Source organism: Callorhinchus milii, unplaced genomic scaffold (assembly GCF_018977255.1).
Source record: "Callorhinchus milii isolate IMCB2004 unplaced genomic scaffold, IMCB_Cmil_1.0 Scaffold4, whole genome shotgun sequence".
Classification (NCBI taxonomy): Eukaryota; Metazoa; Chordata; class Chondrichthyes; order Chimaeriformes; family Callorhinchidae; genus Callorhinchus; species Callorhinchus milii.
In genome coordinates, this window is record NW_024704745.1 from 1,490,720 (window position 1) to 1,509,896 (window position 19,177).

The 19,177-nt window shown below is 47.7% G+C and overlaps 2 protein-coding genes across 2 annotated transcripts; one reads left to right on the top strand and one right to left on the bottom strand.

The window, feature by feature from the left end:
* Positions 1-2,569: 2,569 nt before the first annotated feature.
* On the bottom strand, positions 2,570-13,243 carry setd4 (SET domain containing 4). The gene is made up of 10 exons (XM_007905954.2): positions 13,098-13,243; positions 12,047-12,142; positions 11,277-11,314; positions 10,727-10,815; positions 9,330-9,759; positions 7,276-7,450; positions 6,097-6,178; positions 5,437-5,517; positions 3,272-3,395; positions 2,570-2,904 (listed from the first exon to the last, which is right to left on the bottom strand). Exons 1-10 carry the CDS (start codon positions 13,177-13,179, stop codon positions 2,767-2,769), a joined length of 1,335 nt encoding a protein of 444 aa, XP_007904145.2. The 5' UTR covers positions 13,180-13,243; the 3' UTR covers positions 2,570-2,766.
* Positions 13,244-14,402: 1,159 nt separating this feature from the next.
* Positions 14,403-16,035, top strand: LOC103186743 (carbonyl reductase [NADPH] 1-like). Its single transcript, NM_001292309.1, is given in 2 exon segments — positions 14,403-14,976; positions 15,426-16,035. Coding segments are annotated over 2 exon segments (828 nt in total). The 5' UTR covers positions 14,403-14,585; the 3' UTR covers positions 15,863-16,035.
* Positions 16,036-19,177: the final 3,142 nt, after the last annotated feature.

Below are 19,177 nucleotides of genomic sequence, written 5' to 3' on the forward strand. Positions count from 1 at the left end.
GGCTATTGTTTTCAAAGGGTTATATGCATTAACTCAGTTAGACCTCAGTTCCCCGGGGAAGCAGAATCCAACTGGATCCACTGTTAGCTTTGGCAGCTCTTTAATTAAAAACTGTAGATTCCAAACAAATACATTATTATTTGACATTCGCTTTAGCACAAATGGAGAAGATAATTGTTTGCTTAACCTGGGTCTGGCATTTGGGGCAAAGTAGTACGTGGATCAGCAGTTACTGTACTTATGTCATATTTTATAGCATCCAGAATTCAGCAAGTTGTTGAATTCAGTCTTCATTTTTAACTACAGAATCTAAATTTAAAATTAAGGCCTCGTTTTTTTTAAAATGCTAAACTTTAGACACTGTAAAGCAGCACAGAGTAAATCTAAACCTGTTTTTTTTTTGCCAACGGTGTGAATGTGATCGATATTTTACATTCACAAGCCCAGGTTCTGTTAAAAAGCTCCTTCTGCCCGTTTCTCTCAATGATCATTTTTTTTTAAAAAAATTGACAGACTGCCCTTTAAAGCTTGTTGTGCAAGAATTATTTTCCTTTATCCTCTGATGTCCCAACCATGGTAAATAATCTATTCCTCATTCTGCGTTTCAAGGAAACGGGTCACTTTTAACCTTGTGTGTTTAATCTACTCTGAAGTCTGGAAACAATGCCCGATTCAACTGTTGTCCTGACACAAGAGAATTTCAGATGGTTCTCTCCTCCTCCGTGCCAAAACTGTCAATAGAACTCGCTTGGAAAAGCACCAGTAGTTCTCCTGATGCTTAGTATTTCTTCACAGTTTCACATAGTGGAAAGGTCATCATTACCACAACCCAGGTCATATTTAAAAAGCTTCTGTGGAGTCCTGTAGCTCAGCGATTAGAGCACTCGCCTCGCAAGCGAGAGACCTGGGTTTGATTCTCGGCAGGGCGAAATCACATCTTCGAGATGTCTCAAAGCGCTTCACAGAATATACTTCAAAGTGAGTTGACTGTATTTTGTGGGCACAGCAGTGTCCCATAAAGTCGTAGATTGAGTGGCCAAATTATTATTTTTTTGAAGGAATTATTATCCCCGGAAAAGCGATCTGCCAATTGACTAACAACCAAGTTCCTACTCACTGCTCGATAAACAGGCGTGTGGAGCAAGGAAACTTGCCCAACGTTTTACTCTGCCCGGGAATCAAACCCAGATCTTGAGCTACAGGACTTTATGTCAAACCTTTTAAAAGTGCCAACATGAATGCGATTTATTAAGTTGTCATGGTGCAGAACAAAAATTGGCACTGTTAAACTTCAGTTACATGCGTTCGAGGAGAATAAAAACACCAGTTAGAAAAATTAAAGTAATTAATTGTTAGGCGAGGGTAACAAATACAGAAACAGAAATATTTTTTCCATCTGGAGCAGTAACCATGAGAGTATTGACAAAGTCATAAACTGTGGGAACAGCATTCCAATACGTACCCAGTTTATATTGCTTGAGGGACAGGACAGTGTGTTGGATCACTGCGGATTGATCATTCCCTCTGTATCTCCCTCCCTCCTAGCGACCCTCCCTGTGCAGACATGTCTGTGCCCTCCAACGATTGTTTTTTTGGGTCAGCCGGGTGTCTTGACACATGCGGAAACTCATCACCGTTACTTAAGAGTCTCCAAACCAAGCTGAGAATTCCATGCATCCCACCTACTCATGGAAATCCCAGAGATAGGTTGTTGTAATGGAACGCGCACTCTCTCTCTCTCTCTCTCTCCCTGGAGGGACGTATCCTGTTTACCTAATTCCGGAAAGTATTAGGCGCAGGTTGGCAAGAGCCAAGGCTTGGTGGGAGCCCAGAGTGTGCTGGGTGTAACTTCTGTAGTCTAACCAACTAAAACCACATAGCTTGCCATTGATATCGCTGACTGGCAAGCTTTTCCTGCCGCTTGTCCAGCTAGGACCACCCTACCTGTTAGGGCTTTGGCTTGCAGGGTACAACCTGTCTGGTTTTGCCAGGGAAGTTCCCAACAGCCAGCTCAAACTCAGAGAGGTTATAAGTACATCTATACGTCCGTCCACTGTCTGTGGGTATTTTCTGAACAGGCTCGAAGCACTTGATGAATTCACTAGGATTCCAACGCAAGACCTACTATTCCCAGTGCTTAACCAACTGAGAGGTCCCTGGGATGTCATCTCGCACCTCACAACATCATGGCTACAGTGAGGAATTCAGGAGAGACCACGTGCGGTGCATCTGTAAAATCACCTCCTCCATTGTTTCACGGAAAAATTCCACATCATCCACAGATAACCATATACCCATATACTTGTGCCTTCAGGCACTTCAGCCGAAACTCTGGATGTCTCTCCCTCAATCCCTCCGCCTTGTCTCCTCCCTCCTTCCCCACATTCAAATCCCCCCTAAAGACCTCCCTTTTTGATGGTGCTTACGGTCATCTTCCCCACTCCCTCTCCTTCTCTGGCTTGTTATCAGACTCCTCCACTGTCAAGCGCCCTGGGATGCTATCCCACTAGAAGACTGCTACAAGTTGTTATAATAATAATACATACATTTGATACAGCGCCTTATCACGTCTTCTAGAATACGGAATATACTGTAAAGTGAATTGACTGTATGTTTTGTGGCCCCAGTGTTTGGTGGAATGTGAAGTCTGTGTAGCTGTTCCTCCCCAACTTGCTATTCTTGTTAAACTGAACCATCTCCAATTTAGCCATTCACCATGGGGTGGGAGGCCACCTGTCACCATCCCAGGACATGCCCCTCAGACCATCAGCTTGTGGTTGTATTCCTCAAACGCTGCAATATGACCAATGAAGCTTGCAGTATCTTCCTTTCTTCCTCTCTCAGCTTTGCAACCAGATCCAGCTGTTCTAAAAGCTCGGTTCTATTGCTCATCAGTTTGTAAATCTGTAAAAGATAAAAGGGTCGGGGTGGGGGGGGGAAGGAGGGGGCACAGGGAACAAAACCCAATGAGTAGGCCACCAAACCTGTCCGAGGCAGTGAATAATGATGCTCTAACAGTATTGATTACTCCCTGCTTCAGGTCATCCTCACTGAATGCCCACAATGGAAAGCTTTGGGAACATTAGATCCAAGCTTACCTCGGTCTTCCAAGCGTACTACACCTGCCATGTCTCAAACGACTGCTATCATGTATCCCAAAATATTATTTTCTAAAAGATACCTATTTTGCATTTGAACAAATCAACGCTTTCTACTTCCGCTGTCTCCTGAGGGAGCCTGATTTCCCACTCACAAAAAAAAACAGTCTCACCTTCTGTAACACCTTCTGGTTTTCATTCATCAAATGGGAACAGAGACTGCTCGCGAGGTCTAAACTGTTTCTCTCGTTACCAACAGAGTCGGGAAGGCCGATCAGAACTTTCTTCCACTGGGAACTGGATAGGTCAACAAAAAACGTTCTCACATCATGCGCAAAGTTCACAAAGGAAAGTAAATATATTCTGAGGTCTTCAACAGGTCACTCGATTACACACTGTGCTTGGAACGGCACACAGTATTCCAAGTGCGGTCGCACCAGTGATTTATAAAGTGGCACTATTTCGGCTCAATATCGCCTTTTTAATACAACCCAGCATCTGATTTGCCTTGCTCACTGCTATCGAGCACCGTTGCGATAGCTTCAATTTATTGTCAAAAAAGTCCTTTTCATTTTCCATACTGATTATTTTCTTTCCATTTAAGTAATCATTCTCTTCTTGGTATTTTTTGTCCCCACGTGAAGCACTTTGCATTTCTCTACATTGGATCCATCTGCCACCGATCTGCCCAATTGCCAAATATGTTCAAGTCCACCTGTAACCTATCCTGTTCAGCTTTGCAGTCTACCACCTTCATTCGTTTTGTGTCATCTGCAAATTCAGCCACTGTGCTTTCTCCAGATCAGTATCAGTATTCAGTATATAATAATAATAATCCTTGCGTTTGATACAGTGCCTTATCATGTCTTTGAGACGTCTCAAAGTGCTTCACAGAATATACTGTAAAGTGAATTGACTGTATATTTTGTGGGTAAAGCCTGGCAGCCAACTCCTCACAGCAGTGTTCTACAAACAGTCGTGGATTGAATGATCAAATTATTATTATTTTTTGAAGGAAAAGCGATCTGACAATCGACTAATAACCGGTCTCTATTTACTGCTGGGTAAACAGAGTAAGTGTGTGTGGAGTAAGGAAACTTTCCCAACGTTTCGTCCTGCCCGGGAACCGAACCTGGGTCCTCTCGCTTGCGAGGCGAGTGATCTAGAATGTTGTAATAAGGTTGGTCTTCCCAGCAAACCACCCTGAAAAGCTTTGTGTAAGTCAATCAATGACGTTGATCAGGTTGGATTCCAGCTGTCAAAACCAATGCAAGGAGGTGGTTTCTGTAAGCCATTAATTCTCAGCGCCTCCGTATTGGTGCACGTTAACTTAGTCTTAATAATAATCCTTATATTTGGTTTAGTGCCATATCACTTTGCTGAGATGTCTCAAAGCACTTCATAGGTGGATTTATATAATCATAGAAGGAAGCTGTTGGCATCGTGTCTGTGCCGGCTCTTTGAAAGAGCTGTCTAAATCAATCCCACTCCCCCGCACTCTCCCCACAGTCCTGCAAATTTGTCCTCCCCAAATATCTTTCTACTTCTCTCTTGAAAGTTGTTATCGAATCTGCTTCCACCACCCTTTCAGGCAGTGCACTCCAGATCCGAACAACTCGCTGTGTGAAAAGATTTCTCCTCATAACATTTGACCACTATCCTAAACCAGTATTTTATGGGCGAACATGTTCCATGCAACTATATTTCAACGTTCCTACCTTTATTTCTACCTCTGGCTAGAGAAGACCTGCACGCTCAATGGGTTGTACTCTTTCCAACCCTCTCCTCGGTCTTCAAATACCGTTAGGAGTAGAAGCTGCCAATCTTGTTCCCCTCTCCCACATTATTCTTCCACTATAAACAAGCCTCAACACTCAACTCAATCAGAATACTACCAGCATCATCCAGCCCTGGTTTCAGTCTTGGCATTGGCAGAGACCTGGAACCAGGTTTCCCACCCAGACACAAGGTCCTTGCATCGAGGTCCTGACGTCAGTTCAACCATCATTTAGGAACACTTGTCTCAGTGGCTGATTACATTGATTTTTACATTGAGTACATTGATTGATGCGTTTCGCCCACAAAATACAGTCAATTAACTTTACAATATATCCTGTGACGCACTTTGAGACGTCTCAACAATGTGATCAGGCGCTATATACAAATGTAATTTGTTTTTGTTGTTATATCAAATGCAAGGTTTACAAGGATTCTGATTATTATTATTGATCGTGGCCTTGAAAATGGATATCTGCCATTTGGGCAGATCTTGTTCTGGGAGAGTGAGGGAGAAAAGAGGTGGAAGAACAGAAGAGCAAGTAAGCTGTTATAAACCTACTAATTATCCGGTCCGAGGCAAAGCACCTTAAGAGCCGCCAGAAGCCTCCAAGACGGTCCTTCAAATCCAAACGTTAAATTTCTGGAAGTGTACAAAATGCAAAAGTGATCATTTCTTGGTGTAAAGCAGTAAATCTAAATGATAATAATAATATAATGCATTGCAGACCGTAACAACTCTCTGTGTAAATAGCTTTCTTCTCATCTTCCCCTCTGTTTTGTTTTGCCAATTATCTTAAATCGATGTGCCTTGGTTACCGACTCACCTGCCAGAGGAAACAGTTTCTCCCTAACTGCTCTATCAAAACCCCTCAGAATTTTGAACACCGCTATTAAATCTCCCCTTAACCTTCTCTGCTCTAAGGAGAACAATCCCAGCTTTCAATCCTTTCAAAACAAATAAATAAACATAATAATTCGGTCACTCCAATCCACGACTGTTTGTGGGACGCTGCTGTGCCCAATGGGCTGCCACGTTTCATCCACGAAATATACAGTCAGTTCACTTCACAGTATATTCTGTAAGCGCTCTAAGACGGATCAAAGACGTGATAGGGCGCTATATCAAATGCGAGGATTCTATTATTATTATGATGATGAAAAGCCCCATTTCTGTTTCATTTATTTCAAATGGCAACAAGAAAAAAAAAACAACACGTACTCTAGAAATCCTCTGTCCTGCAGAAATGAGAGTTTTCCGTTTAGCTCTTTGTCTTTCTGTAAAAGGTGGGTACGGAGAACATCTGAAAGCAAACAACAACAACATCATCAAACTCCATTTACACAGCGCCTTTCACGCCAGGAGGACGTCCCAAGGCGCTGGACAGTCAGGGATCCGCACCCGAGCTGGTGGTTGGGATCAGGAGGGGGTGAAAGGAGGGGGATGGGTAGGAGGGCGACCGAAGGCACGGGCGAACAGGAGGGTCTTGAGACGGGTCTTGAAGGAGGCGAGGGAGGGGGCGAGGCGGAGGGAATGTGGCATCACAATCATGATTTTTTTTCTTGGCAAGAACAACATTTTGGTTGACGACGGCTAATTTTGAAATGGCAGTCTGACTCAACAGCTAATTTTTACACTGGGTGCCTCAAGCATTTTCCTGCGGGGAGGGAAGAAATCAGAGGGCAAAGTCTCCAGGTTCAAGGCAGTTTTTGATTCAGAACTCCATCACCCCCTGCCCTCACCCACACTAAATTCCGTACCCCCCAATCAACTCCTTCACTGAAGAATCTGAATAAGTAGATTCTTGAAAACAGTATTGGGAGGCAGCAGGGATAATAATAATCCTTGCATTTTGATATAGCGCTTTATCACATCTTCGAGACGTCACAAAGCGCTTCACAAAATATACTGTAAAGCGAATTGACTGTACATTTTGAGGACGAAACGCAGCAGCCGATTGCGCACAGCAGCGTCCCCACAAACAGTCGTGGATTGAAGTTATATTTTTTGGAAGGAATCATTATCCCCGGGAAAGCAATCCGCCGATCGACTAACACCTGGGTTCCCACCTACTGCTGGGTAAACAGAGGAGTGTGGAGTAAGGAAACTTGACGTAATGTTGTTGTTGTTGGTGGTGGTGGTGGCCATTGTTTCGTCTTGCCGGCCGGGAATCGAACCCAGATCTCTCGCTTACCAGGTGGAGGGCTCTAACCACTGAGCTACAGGACTCCGCAGGGTGTTTGTGAAACAGGGTGATGAGTTCCTGAGTGCGTCAGACACCCAGCTGACAAAAAAAGTTTTTATTTGCAGCAGGAAGTGCGATTGTGCGTGTGTGTGGGGGGGTTTAAGAAGGTGGGGGGGGGGGGGAGAGAGGGACAGGCGATGGGCAGAAACACTAACCTTTTTCCACGTAAATGACACTATGAGGATTGTTGGCAGCGAAGAAGCCGTACTCTAACAGAAGCCGCTGATTGTCGTGAGGTCCATAGCAGATGAACGCCTGTTGGTACCTCCGGCATTTGGTTAGCGTTCTGATTTCGTAGCATTTGCTTTCCTGGTTGAAGCCGGCCGTTACCTTGGGAGCACAAAAATCAAACCACGAGAAAAACAAAACAAAGGTCTTATAATCTGAACTCTGCCCTCACTTTTGGTTTGTTGAGCGGTAACCAGATCTATCATAACCCCTATAAACCCAGCCCTCGCCAGGCTCCACTGGCTCCCTCTCACACCCCCTTAACCCCGTACCCCATCACCCCAGCCCTCGCCAGGCTCCACTGGCTCCCTCTCACACCCCCTAAACCCCGTACCCCATCACCCCAGCCCTCGCCAGGCTCCACTGGCTCCCTCTCACACACCCTAAACCCCGTACCCCATCACCCCAGCCCTCGCCAGGCTCCACTGGCTCCCTATCACACCCACTAAACCCCGTACCCCCATCACCCCAGCCCTCGCCAGGCTCCACTGACTCTATCACACCAACTAAACTCCCCCAACCCACTACCTCCGCTCGACTGGCTCCGGCCTCCTGCTTGTCCTCCGTTCCACCATCGGCAGCCGCGCTTTCAGCCACTACGCCCCGAAACTCTGGAACATCTCCCTCTGTCCCTCCCCTCGCCCCTTCCATCCTCCATCTTCAGGTCGCGTCTGAAAACCTTCCTGTTCGACCACACCTCCGGTCACCTCCCCCCTCGCTCCCCCCATCTCGGAGTCGTGCTCCACCACTGTCAAGCGCTCTGGGTCGCTACCCTGCGTGCGCGAGGGGGAGCTGTGTAAATGCAAGTTGTTGTTAAACTCGAACAAACAATGGATGTTAACATACAGGTCATTTTAATGGTTCGAGATCATCAATCCCTTTTTTTGAAATGAAACAAAATGTTGGCCCCTCGATTCACGACAGTTTGTTGGACAATTGCTGTGCGCAATTGGCTGCCACTCTTCACCCACAAAACACACAGTAAATCCACTTTACCGTATGTTCAGTGAAGCGCTCGGAAACACGATGCCAAATATTATTATAATTATAATTTTTGTGTCATCAATCTGATCCCATCTGCTTTGTGATTCAGTTGGACATTAAAGGGGAACTCCCCCCCCCTCCCCCCAACTCCAGCCTGTCACTAACTAACCATCTAATTAACTTGTTATCTGTGCTTGACTAATCCAACTGCCTGCTCGCTGGGCTTCCCAACTCGTCCCTCCACAAATTGCAGATTATTCAGAACTCTGCAGCTCGTTTCCTCTCCCGCTCCCACCATTAGTGGTCGGGCATTCAGCCTCTCTGTATCCCACACTCTGGAACTCCATCCCGCAATCCCTCAGCCTCATCCCCTCTCTTGCCTCCTTCAAGTCCCGTCTAAAGAGCTGCGACTGCTGTCCACCTGAACAGCAGGTAAGACCCAGGTCTAACATCTCATCGAAACGACAGGAGCTGCTGACAGCAGCATCCCCAGCACTGCTCCGGAATGACCTCCAGTTGAGATGCTAGGACTAGAATAAGCTCAACAAGCCAAGCATGCTTCTCCTCTGTTACAATACTGTTATTTAGGCAACAACCACATCAACTTGCATTTATATAGCGCCCCCTCACGCAGGGCAGCATCCCAGAGCGCTTGACAGTGGCGGAGCACGATGCCGAGGGGAGGGGAGGTGGGGAGGCGACCATAGGCACGGTCGAACAAGAAGATCTTCAGGCGCGACCTGAAGATGGGGAAGGAAGGGGCGAGGCAATGGGATAGAGGGAGAGTGTTTCAGAGTTTCGGGGTGCAGTAGCTGAAAGGACTGCCGTCGATGGTGGAACAGAGGGCACGAGGGGACAAGGAGGAGGCCGGAGCCAGTCGAGCGGGTTGTGGGTTGGGAGGGAAGCAGGTCGGAGAGGTAGGGAGATCCCGGGGCGTGAAGGGATTTGAAGACGGGTGTGTCTTAAGCAGTTGGACTGAAGAAGCCTAACTCATCACCTGAACGGTCGGGCTGTGGTTCAGCAGGTCCAAATACGGCGCCAGGGCATAAACGTCAGGCTCGCGGGAGAAGTATTCGCTCTGGAGACGCTCCATGTAAACCGTCCTGGTATTAACACTGCACCAAGCCCAGCGCAGGGCATCGGACGTAAAAATGCCCTCCACGCTCTCGGCGAATAAGGGTTGCAACGAGTGGAAGAAGCCTTCCGAAGAAAGGGTCAGTTCTCGAATGTCTCTCCTCTGCACCTCGGCCTTTCCGAGCAGAGCTTCGGGCAACAAACGCAACACTTCCTCCGCTAGATAACCCGGGCAGGTGTAGGCCTTCGGCAGGACGTCGATGTAAGGCTTCCACGGAGACGTCCTCCCGAAATGTCTCTCGGCCACGAGAAAAGTACACAAGACCTGGAGCGGTGACAACCGCGGCTTCCACCTGCAAATAGCCCAACAACCACAACAACAACATTACATTTATAGAGCGCCTTTCACGTCGGGAGGACGTCCCAAAGCGCTGGACAGTCAGGTGTCGGGGCCCGAGCATGGGGGAGGGGGTTGTAGGGGTGAGGGAAGGCAGAGAGGTGGGAGGGAGACCAAATCTTCAAATGACGCAGAATGACACTATAATAATAATATAATAATCCTTGCATTCAATACAGCGCCTCATCACGTCTTCGAGACGTCTCAAAGTGCTTCACAGGATACACTGTCAAGTGAATTAACTGCATATTTTGTGGGCGAAACGCGGCAGCCAATTTCCGCACAGACAGACAGCCGTGACCGGATTATTATTTTTTTTTAATTATTATTTTTTTGAGAAGGGATTATTAACCCCCGGAAAAGCGATCCGCCAATCGACCAACAGCCGGGTTCCATCTTACCGCTAGGTATTGCAGAGGCGTGGGTGGAGTAAGGAAGCCTGAGGTCGCTTACAATTTAAAATAAGAAACAATTTATAAAGCTTAACAGTGGCAAAAGTTCATTCTTGCAGGCCCACAATCTCCTACCCCCTACCCTCCCTGCCCTGCCCTCCACCGCCCCCTGATCCCAACCCCCTGCTCAGCTCCAAATCCCTGACTGTACAGACCCTTTCAAGTACCCGTACCAATTCCCTTTTGAAAGCTACAAATGCAAGGATTATTATTATATTATCATACCATCGGATCTGCTTCCACCAACCCTTTCAGGCCGCGCGTTCCAGACCGTAACAACTCTCTGGGCCAAAACAATTTCTCCTCGTCTGCCCTTATATTTAAACTATTTGCATTTCCTTGGCCTGTGTTTAGTAGTTAAACCCCCTATTCCCACCCCAAAAAATCGTGTGAAGCCTCTCCAGAACGAACCTTACTTGAAAGGGGTAACAAGCTATTTACGGACCCCAGTTCTTACAAGGTTCTACTTACCGCTCGATGTATTTACCCAAGTAACTCCTATGAACAGTCTGGGTGGTGAGCAGGCATTTCTCAGGCAGTGCGATAATTGTATCTCCCGGCTAAGCAACAGGAAAGAACAAGGGAGCAATGAATTCAGTCACACTCCAACTAACTTTTAACAATTAATGAAATGCCGAGGATAGATCTTGCATTACAAAGAAAAACAAGAGTTAAGTATTACTGACGAGGCAGCCTGATCACGATGGTTTCCACGTTTAAAACTGCAGTATCAATAATAATCCTTGCATTTGACACAGCGCCTTATCGCGTCTTCGAGACTTCTCAAAGCGCTTTACTGGATATACCGTAAAGTGAATTGACTGTGTATGTTGTGGGCGAAACGCGGCAGCCAATTGCGCACAGCAGCGTCCCTACAAACAGTCGTGGGTTGAAGCGACTGATTCATTATTTTTTTGAATAGAAATATTGTGGTAGAAGATAGCTGCCCTCTCGCTGAACCGTTACAGAATTAGGAACAGCACATGGTGAGAAAAGAAGGGACAAGAATTCTGTCACCAACCTGAAGAGCTTTTGTGGTCATTAATCCTCTGCCAGTATCTGAAACAAATAACGCAAACCTCATCAAAAACCAAAAACAAGAACAACTTGCATTTATATAGCACACTTTGTGTCCGGGAGCGCTGGACAGTGGCGGAGTCTGACCCCGAGCCAGCGGGAGAGGGAAGGAGGGAGGGGAGAAGTGACCGTAAGCACGATCAAAAAGGAAGGTGATTTGAAAGTGGGGAGGGAGGCTGTAAGGCGGAGGGATTTCAACATACAGTGTGTTCACAAAGTCCTGTTACGACCCCCAACACTCCCCCCCCCACCCCACCCCATCTTTTTCTTGCATTGAATTGTTGCAGATGAGTCGAGTGCAACTAACAATGTCTGATACCAGTAACTTAATAATATAATAAAATACATAATAATCCTTGCATCTGATACGGCGCCTGATCACGTCTTCGAGATGTCTCAAAGCACTTCACAAAATATACTGTAACGTGACCTGACTGTATGTTTTGTGGGCGACACAAATAGTCGTGGGTTAAAGCGACCAATTTTTTTTTAAGAGGGATTATTACCCCCGGGAAAAGCGATCCGACAATCAACTAACAACCGGGTTCCTACTTACTGCCGGGTAAACAGAGGCGTGTGGAGTAAGGAAACTTGCCCAATGCTTCGCACTGCCTGGGAATCAAACCCAGTTCTCTCACTTGCGAGGCGAGTGCTCTAACCACTGAGCTACAGGACTCCAAAATATAATAATATAAAGAGAGACAAAGCAAGTACCTGGAAAGTCTGCTGGGACCAAGTGCAGATCAATGCATCCGTTCTCTTTCAGCCATTTCCTCAGCTGCACATATTGCATCTCGTGGCTAATGTTAACTGCAAGAGTTTGAAGCAATGAGTTTATTGTTTTGGTCATTCTGTTTTCAGCTTGAGGTGCACAACCAAGGCTGCAGTATAATAATAATAATAATAATAATATAATAATAATAATCCTTGTATTTGGTTTAGCGCCTTATCATGTCGTTGAGACGTCTCAAAGTGCTTCACAGGATCTCCTGAAAAGTGAATTGACTGTATATTTTATGGGTGAAACACGGCAGCCGATTGCGCACAGCAGCGTCCCACAAACAAATTATTATATTTTGAAGGAATTATTACCCCCGGAAAAGCAATCCGCCAATTAACTAACAACCGGGTTCCGACTTACTGCTGGGTAAACAGAGGCGTGTGGGTACGTGTGTGTGTGGAGTAAGGAAACTTGCCCAACGTTTCGCCCCCTGACTGGGAATCGAACCCGGGTCCTCTCGCTTGCGAGGCGAGTGCTCTAACCACTGAGCTACAGGACTACACACATGCTGTTAATGTAGCGCCCTCCACATCAGGCGGCGCTTACTACCTGAAGATGGGGAAGGCGGTGGTTGGTGGTGGTGGGGGGGGGGGGTGGGGAGACAGAGGGAGAGTGTTCCAGAGTTTCGGGGCGCAGTGGCTGAAAGCTCGGCCGCCGACGGCTGAACAGAGAGCAACGAGGGACAAGCAGGAGGCCGGAGCCTGTCAGGAGGAGGGTAGTGGGGGGGGGTTGGGGTAAAGCAAGTCGGAGAGGTTGGGAGGTGCCAGCCGGGGAAGTGAAGGGGTTCGAAGACAAGTGAGAGGATCCTGAAATCGATCTGTCCGGCGTGGCCTGGCCAGGAACTGGCGATGATCGGGGAGGTGGCGCGGGGGGGGGGGGGTTGGTTTCGACATGACGGGAAAACCCCCCGCCCGGGGCAGGCAGGACAAGTAAGGAAGGAACTGTCGATGCCGGGCTGGAGAGAGTGCTAGCAACATGAGTCACCTGTTCGTCGGCCCATTACCTCCGGGGTAAAAGCCCGTTTGCGTCCCCTCTTCCTGCAGGTCCGGCCTCTCTTTCTCCCCATTACCGAAGAGCCCCAGAGCGGTTCCGGACGCGATCCACTCGCTCTTCGCCCCGGGCGCCTGGCCTTGCCTCGCCTTGCGTAGCGTTGGACAAAGCTCCTCTCCCAGCCGCCGCAAGCTGCAGGAAGGAACGGAACCAGGTGCGGTTATTCATTGGCAAACATGCCGAACATCTCCTCTCTTTAAAGCTTTGGGCTTTTTTTTTCGCGTGTGTGTGAGGTTTGAAGCTTCCGCGCTGATCTCTCTGCGACTGCCCGTAAATCGGCGCATTTAAGTTGGGATTTGGGCAACGTTAACCTAACATGTGAGCGGCAAATGGCTCTGGGCCTCTGGCTTTTATCTGTTTTGCAGCGCACGCACACAACACACAAACACACACCATGTGCTACTGAAGTGTAACTGATTTACCACTAGAGGGTGGCCACAGAACAGTACAATAAAATATTGCACCGAAGTTGACGTAAAAAAGCTGCTCACACTGTCTTTACGCACAAACACACACACACACACACACACACACACAGAACGTCCCTGATGATTGGAACACGCTGAACGTCCAGTTGACCTGGAGGATTGCCGGCCAGGAGATTTTTCAATAAACTCTCTTCTCCCAATATCCTGAAAATAATAATAATAATAATAATAGTAATAATAATAATAATAATCCTTGCATTTGATACAGCGCTTTTCACGTCGGGAGGACGTCCCAAAGCGCTTCACAGAACACACTGTAAAGTGAATTGACTGTATATTTGTGGGCGAACGCGGCAGCCAATTGCGCACAGCAATGTCCCACAAACAGTCGTAGATTGAAAATGACCAATTTTTATTGTTTTTGGTTTTTGGAGAGATTATTATTGGTCACTTCAATCCACGGCTGTTTTGTGGGGGCGCTGCTGTGCGCAATTGGCCGCCGCGTTTCGCCCACAAAGTATACACAGTCAATTCACTTTACAGGATATCCTGTGAAGCGCTTTGAGACGCCTCGGAGACGTGCTAAGACGTTGTATCAAATGCAAGGATTATTATTTATTATCTTGTCCAACAATATTGCAGATATTTGGTGACTGGCCTTTGGTGGGCAAAAGGTTTTGTGTGTGCGTTTAGGTTCTGTGCGTTTGTGCGCGTTTAGGTTTTGGGGGTGTGTTTATGTGGGTGGAAAGGGGGGGAGGGACAGAGTCTCAACCAATGTAACAAAAGTGCTGGGGATACATTTCCTGTTCACTTTGGATCCCCTCCAGACAGAGACACAGAGACCGAGAGACAGACAGACAGACAGACACAGAGACACACAGACCGAGACACAGAGACACACAGACCGAGAGACAGACAGACACACAGACACAGAGACACACAGACCGAGACACAGAGACACACAGACACCGAGCGAGTGAGTGAGTGAGTGAGAATGTCCAAGCGAGTGGCAGTAGTGACAGGAAGCAATCAGGGCATCGGCCTGGCCATCGTGAGGTCCCTGTGCGGCAAGTTCCAGGGGGATGTGTACCTGACAGCCCGGGACCAGGCGAGGGGCCGGCAGGCGGTGGAAGCCCTGCAGAAAGAGGGGCTCAAACCCCTTTTCCACCAGCTGGACATCACCGACCGCGACAGCATCAAAAAGCTCCGGGGCTCAATGCTGGAGCAGTACGGGGGGGTCGATGTGCTGATAAACAACGCGGGAATCGCTTTCAAAACGGACGACACCACCCCTTTCGCCACCCAGGCCGAGGTGTCCCTGGCAACTAACTTCTTTGCCACCCGGGATGTCTGTACTGAACTGCTCCCCATCATCAAACCCAAAGGTAATCATTATAAACATCATCGGCAGTATATTCACCATAATAACCATCAGAATAATAACCATCAGAATAATGGCCATCATCAGCCTCGCATTTGACACAGCGCCTTATTGTGACTGCGAGACCTCTCAGGGTAGACTGTCAAGTGTGCAGTGACTGTACATTTTGCAGGCGGAACGCGGCAGTCAATCGCGCGCAGCAACAGCCGTGGATTGAAGCAACCGATTGCTTTTGGATTATTTTTTTTCTCTCTGAAGTTATTTACCCCCTTCTGCACACTGTAAGGTGAATCGACTGTATATTTTGTGGGCGAAAGGAGAGGATGCATTCTGTGGTCTGAAATGCACTAAACGGAGGGAGGGGAGAAGGGGGAAACAGTTGCAAGGATTATTATTAATTCTATCATTGTTTTGTAAATTGTGCGTTATTGTTCCCCCCCCCCCCCCCCTCAGGGAGAGTGGTGAACGTGTCCAGTATGGTAAGCGTGAGGTCTCTGCATAAATGCAGCAGCGAGCTCCAGGCCAAGTTCCGGAGCGAGACCCTCACGGAGAACGAGCTGGTGGAGCTGATGAAGAAATTTGTGGAGGACACGAAGAAGGGGATACACAGCGAGCAAGGCTGGCCGTCCACTGCTTACGGGGTGTCCAAGATCGGGGTCACTGTCCTGTCCAAAATCCACGCCCGGATTCTAAGCAGGGACAGGCCAGCGGACGGCATCCTCCTGAACGCTTGCTGCCCTGGTTGGGTTCGAACCCAGATGGCCGGTCAGAAAGCCCCCAAGAGCCCAGACGAAGGTGCTGAGACCCCCGTCTATCTCGCTCTTCTGCCCCCTGAAGCCAAATCGCCCCACGGAGAGTATGTGTCGGAGAAAAAGGTTGAAGCCTGGTAAATATTTCAGGTCAGGAGTTGCAGGTATTATTACACATAGGATCAGAGGCCAGGAAACTGGAAAGTTAAGCGCCTGCAACCAACAATGTGCTTTACATTATAACAGATGTACGACAGCAAAACACTTCATCAAAACCCTGATGTTCGTTGATATACAAAATAAAATCTTTACTCAATAAAATCAAACTGATTCATGGCTTGAGATATGTGGTCACTTTGTGTTTCTTTACAATTATTTCGAAGGGATTATTCTTACCCACTACAAAACGATCGACCAATAGATAAATGACCGTTCAAGAGGATTCCTACTTACTGCTGTAGAGGCGTGTGGAGTAAGGAATCTCGTCTAAGGTTTCGCTCTACCTGGGAATCGAACCCAGCTCCTCTCGCTTGAGAGGCAAGTGCTCTAACCGGGACTCCCTAGGGAGATGGTGGAAGCAGAACATGTCATTTGTTTCAAGGGCAAATTGGATAGATTTCAGCTAGAAAATAAAATCCTTAAAAGCCACTCCCTCCCAACACGCCCCAGTATCCTCGCCATAGATTTCAGTTAAAAAATAATATCTCAGGACAATACAGTGTAGAGTTTGGGTGACGACATGTCAAGCGACTGCCAGGACGGTGGGAGGTGAAGTAGATGGACCTTGGCCGTCACTCGCCGAGCAAATACTTATGTTCTTATGAAGCTGTTATTGAGCTGCTGCCCGGTGTTGATTCAAATAGAGGTTAAGCTTCTTCCCTTGTGTTTCCGTTACTTTCTCTCCTAAAGTTCCTCGTCATTCAAATGAGAGCATTAACATGGGGGCAGCGACATCGCAACCAGCCTCATAAAGTCGCCACCTGCGCACAGGGACATTGTGGATCGCTTTACACCCGGACGTTTCCGCACAGATAGACTCCATCGCTTCAATATTGCAGGGTCGTGCTTCGTAACACGCCATGGCACCTTTTGCTGTTCCATGACAAAACATTTGAAGGGTGATAATAATAACAATAGTAATAATGCTAAACCTTGCATTTGATACAGCGCCTTGTCACGTCTTCGAGACATCTCAAAGCGCTTCACAGGATACACTGTAAAGTGTAGTGACTGCATATTTTGTCAGCGAAACGTGATGTTCGCCGATGGGAGTCAGCCAGTGTTTCCACAAGCACGGATTATTTGGTAAATACTCTAAACGTCAGGCCTCGCCGATGTCAAGACAAAGTGAGTTATAACCAGGTCCCACTTGTGCAGTAGATAGTTGCTCTTCTACATAGAACCATAACATTTACAGCACAGAAGAAAGCCATTTGATTCGGTCCACGGTTTGTGTTCTGGCTCACTGAAAGACCAATCCTTTCAGTCCCGTTGACTTGCACTTTCTCAATACCTGACAAATTACTCCTTTTTACGTATCCCGTTCTCCCTTGAAAGCTATTTTTCCTGCCTTCAATGATTCCCTAAAAAAAACTAATAATAATTTGGCCGCTTCAATCCACAACTCTTTGAGGGACGCTGTTGTGTGCAATTGGCTGCCACGTTTCGCCCGCAAATATACAGTCAATTCACTTTACAGGATATTCTGTGAAGCGCTTTGAGACGTCTTGACAAGATAGCTGCCACGAGCCAGGGAGAGTTGACCGTACGTATGGTCGAAGTGGAAGGTCTTCAGGCATGACCTGAAAGAGGGGGCAAGGGGGAGGGAGAGGAAGAGCGTCCCAGTATCTAAGACTAGATACATGGGAATCCTAATCTTTTCATTTGACATTGGTTGGTGAGCTCTGGGTGAGTTGTTGCTCCAGTTAAAACAATGGCAATTTTATGTCTTAAATCTTATCTGAAGAAAATGTGTTGTAGCATTTGCCACATTTGTAATGTGCTGTGCTGTTTGTTTTAGATTGCTGCAACTTACTTTCATTATAAATTGCAAGCAATCTGCTGACATTCAGGGTCTCTAATCCAAACCTACCCCCATCACACCAGTATTCGCCAAGGACCTCACAGCCCTCTGGCTTCAATATTGATTTCAATAATTTCAGACCATAACAGCTCCCGCTGCCCCCCCTTCTGTGACCATTACCACATCATCTGGGTCCCAGACATCTGGTCTGCCTGTTTTCTTGCAAATCACCACCCCCCCCAACCCCTTTGTATTGCACCATTAACATCCCTTTAACCCATCATCCCCTTGTCGTCTACCTCATTTTCTCATCTGTCTTCCGTGCCCTGCCTCCCCCCCTCTCTATTTGTTCTTAAAAGCCTCTCCCTCCCAACACGCCCCAGTATCCTCTCTCCATAGATGCTGCCTGACCTACTGAGTGTTCCCAGCGACTTCTGTTCTTGTGTCAGATTTCCAGCATCAGCAGTATTTTTGCCCGGCTCCACTGGCCCTAAGATCCTCTCGCTCATCTCCAAATCCCTTCAAGCCCCAGCACCTTCCTACCTGTCCGGCCTGCTTTCCCCACACTCCCCACCCGCTGCCTCCGCTCTGGCCTCCTGCTTGTCACTCACCTCCCCCCTCACCGCCATTGGCAGCCGAGCTTTCAGCCACTTCACCCCAAAGCCTTGGAACTCTCTCCCCCAATCCCTCCGCCTTTCCCCCTCCTCCCCTCTTTTAGATCACGACTGAAGTCCATCCTCTTGGACTGTGCTGATGATCGCCTCCTCTCTCCCCACAGGTTATGGTGTCACAGGTTATGGTGTCACTCCACTGCCTCGCTGGAAGGGCCTTGTTGTTGGATGTGTGTGGGGCGGGTGGGGAAGTGTTGGTGTTGAGGAATTTGGACCAGGAGAAACTTCCTTCTCTTTGTGGATGACTTACTTCAAACTCACCTGCAGAACAGGTAATTGCTGTACTCAATCTAACCTTTGTGCCACAGCCCTATAGGAGCTCAAGTTTCAACACGTTGCTTGAATTCACCACTCAATGAACAAGATTGCATGGTGTTGCATATCAATATGGTTTTGAGTCCTGTAGCTCAGTGGTTAGAGCACTCGCTTCACGAGCAACAGACCTGGGTTTGATTCCTGGCAGGGCGAAACCTTGGGCAACTTTCCTTACGCAGCGCAATTGCTGTGCGCAATTGGCTGCCGCGTTTCGCCCACCAAATGCGCAGTCAATTCACTTGACAGTGTATCCTGTGAAGCGCTTTGAGACGTTTCGAAGACGTGTTAAAGTGCTGTATCAAACGCAAAGATTATTATCATTCCATTGCCAATCATGTCAGTCATCTTGGAGCCAGTAGCTCCAAGGAGACCCCTTTTACCTCCCTCCTCCCCTTCCCCCCCTCTGTCACTCGGCCCCGCTTTCCCCCCCAATCTCCCCCCCCACCC

Coding starts and splice junctions, on each gene's coding strand:
- setd4 (XM_007905954.2), bottom strand. CDS start 13,179: ATGGGGAGAAAGAGAGGCCGGACCTGCAGGAAGAGGGGACGCAAACGG. Junction 6,179..7,275: donor TGTCATTTACGTGGAAAAAG/GTTAGTGTTTCT, acceptor GTTTGCTTTCAG/ATGTTCTCCGTACCCACCTT. Junction 2,905..3,271: donor ACCAGAAGGTGTTACAGAAG/GTGAGACTGTTT, acceptor TATCTTTTACAG/ATTTACAAACTGATGAGCAA.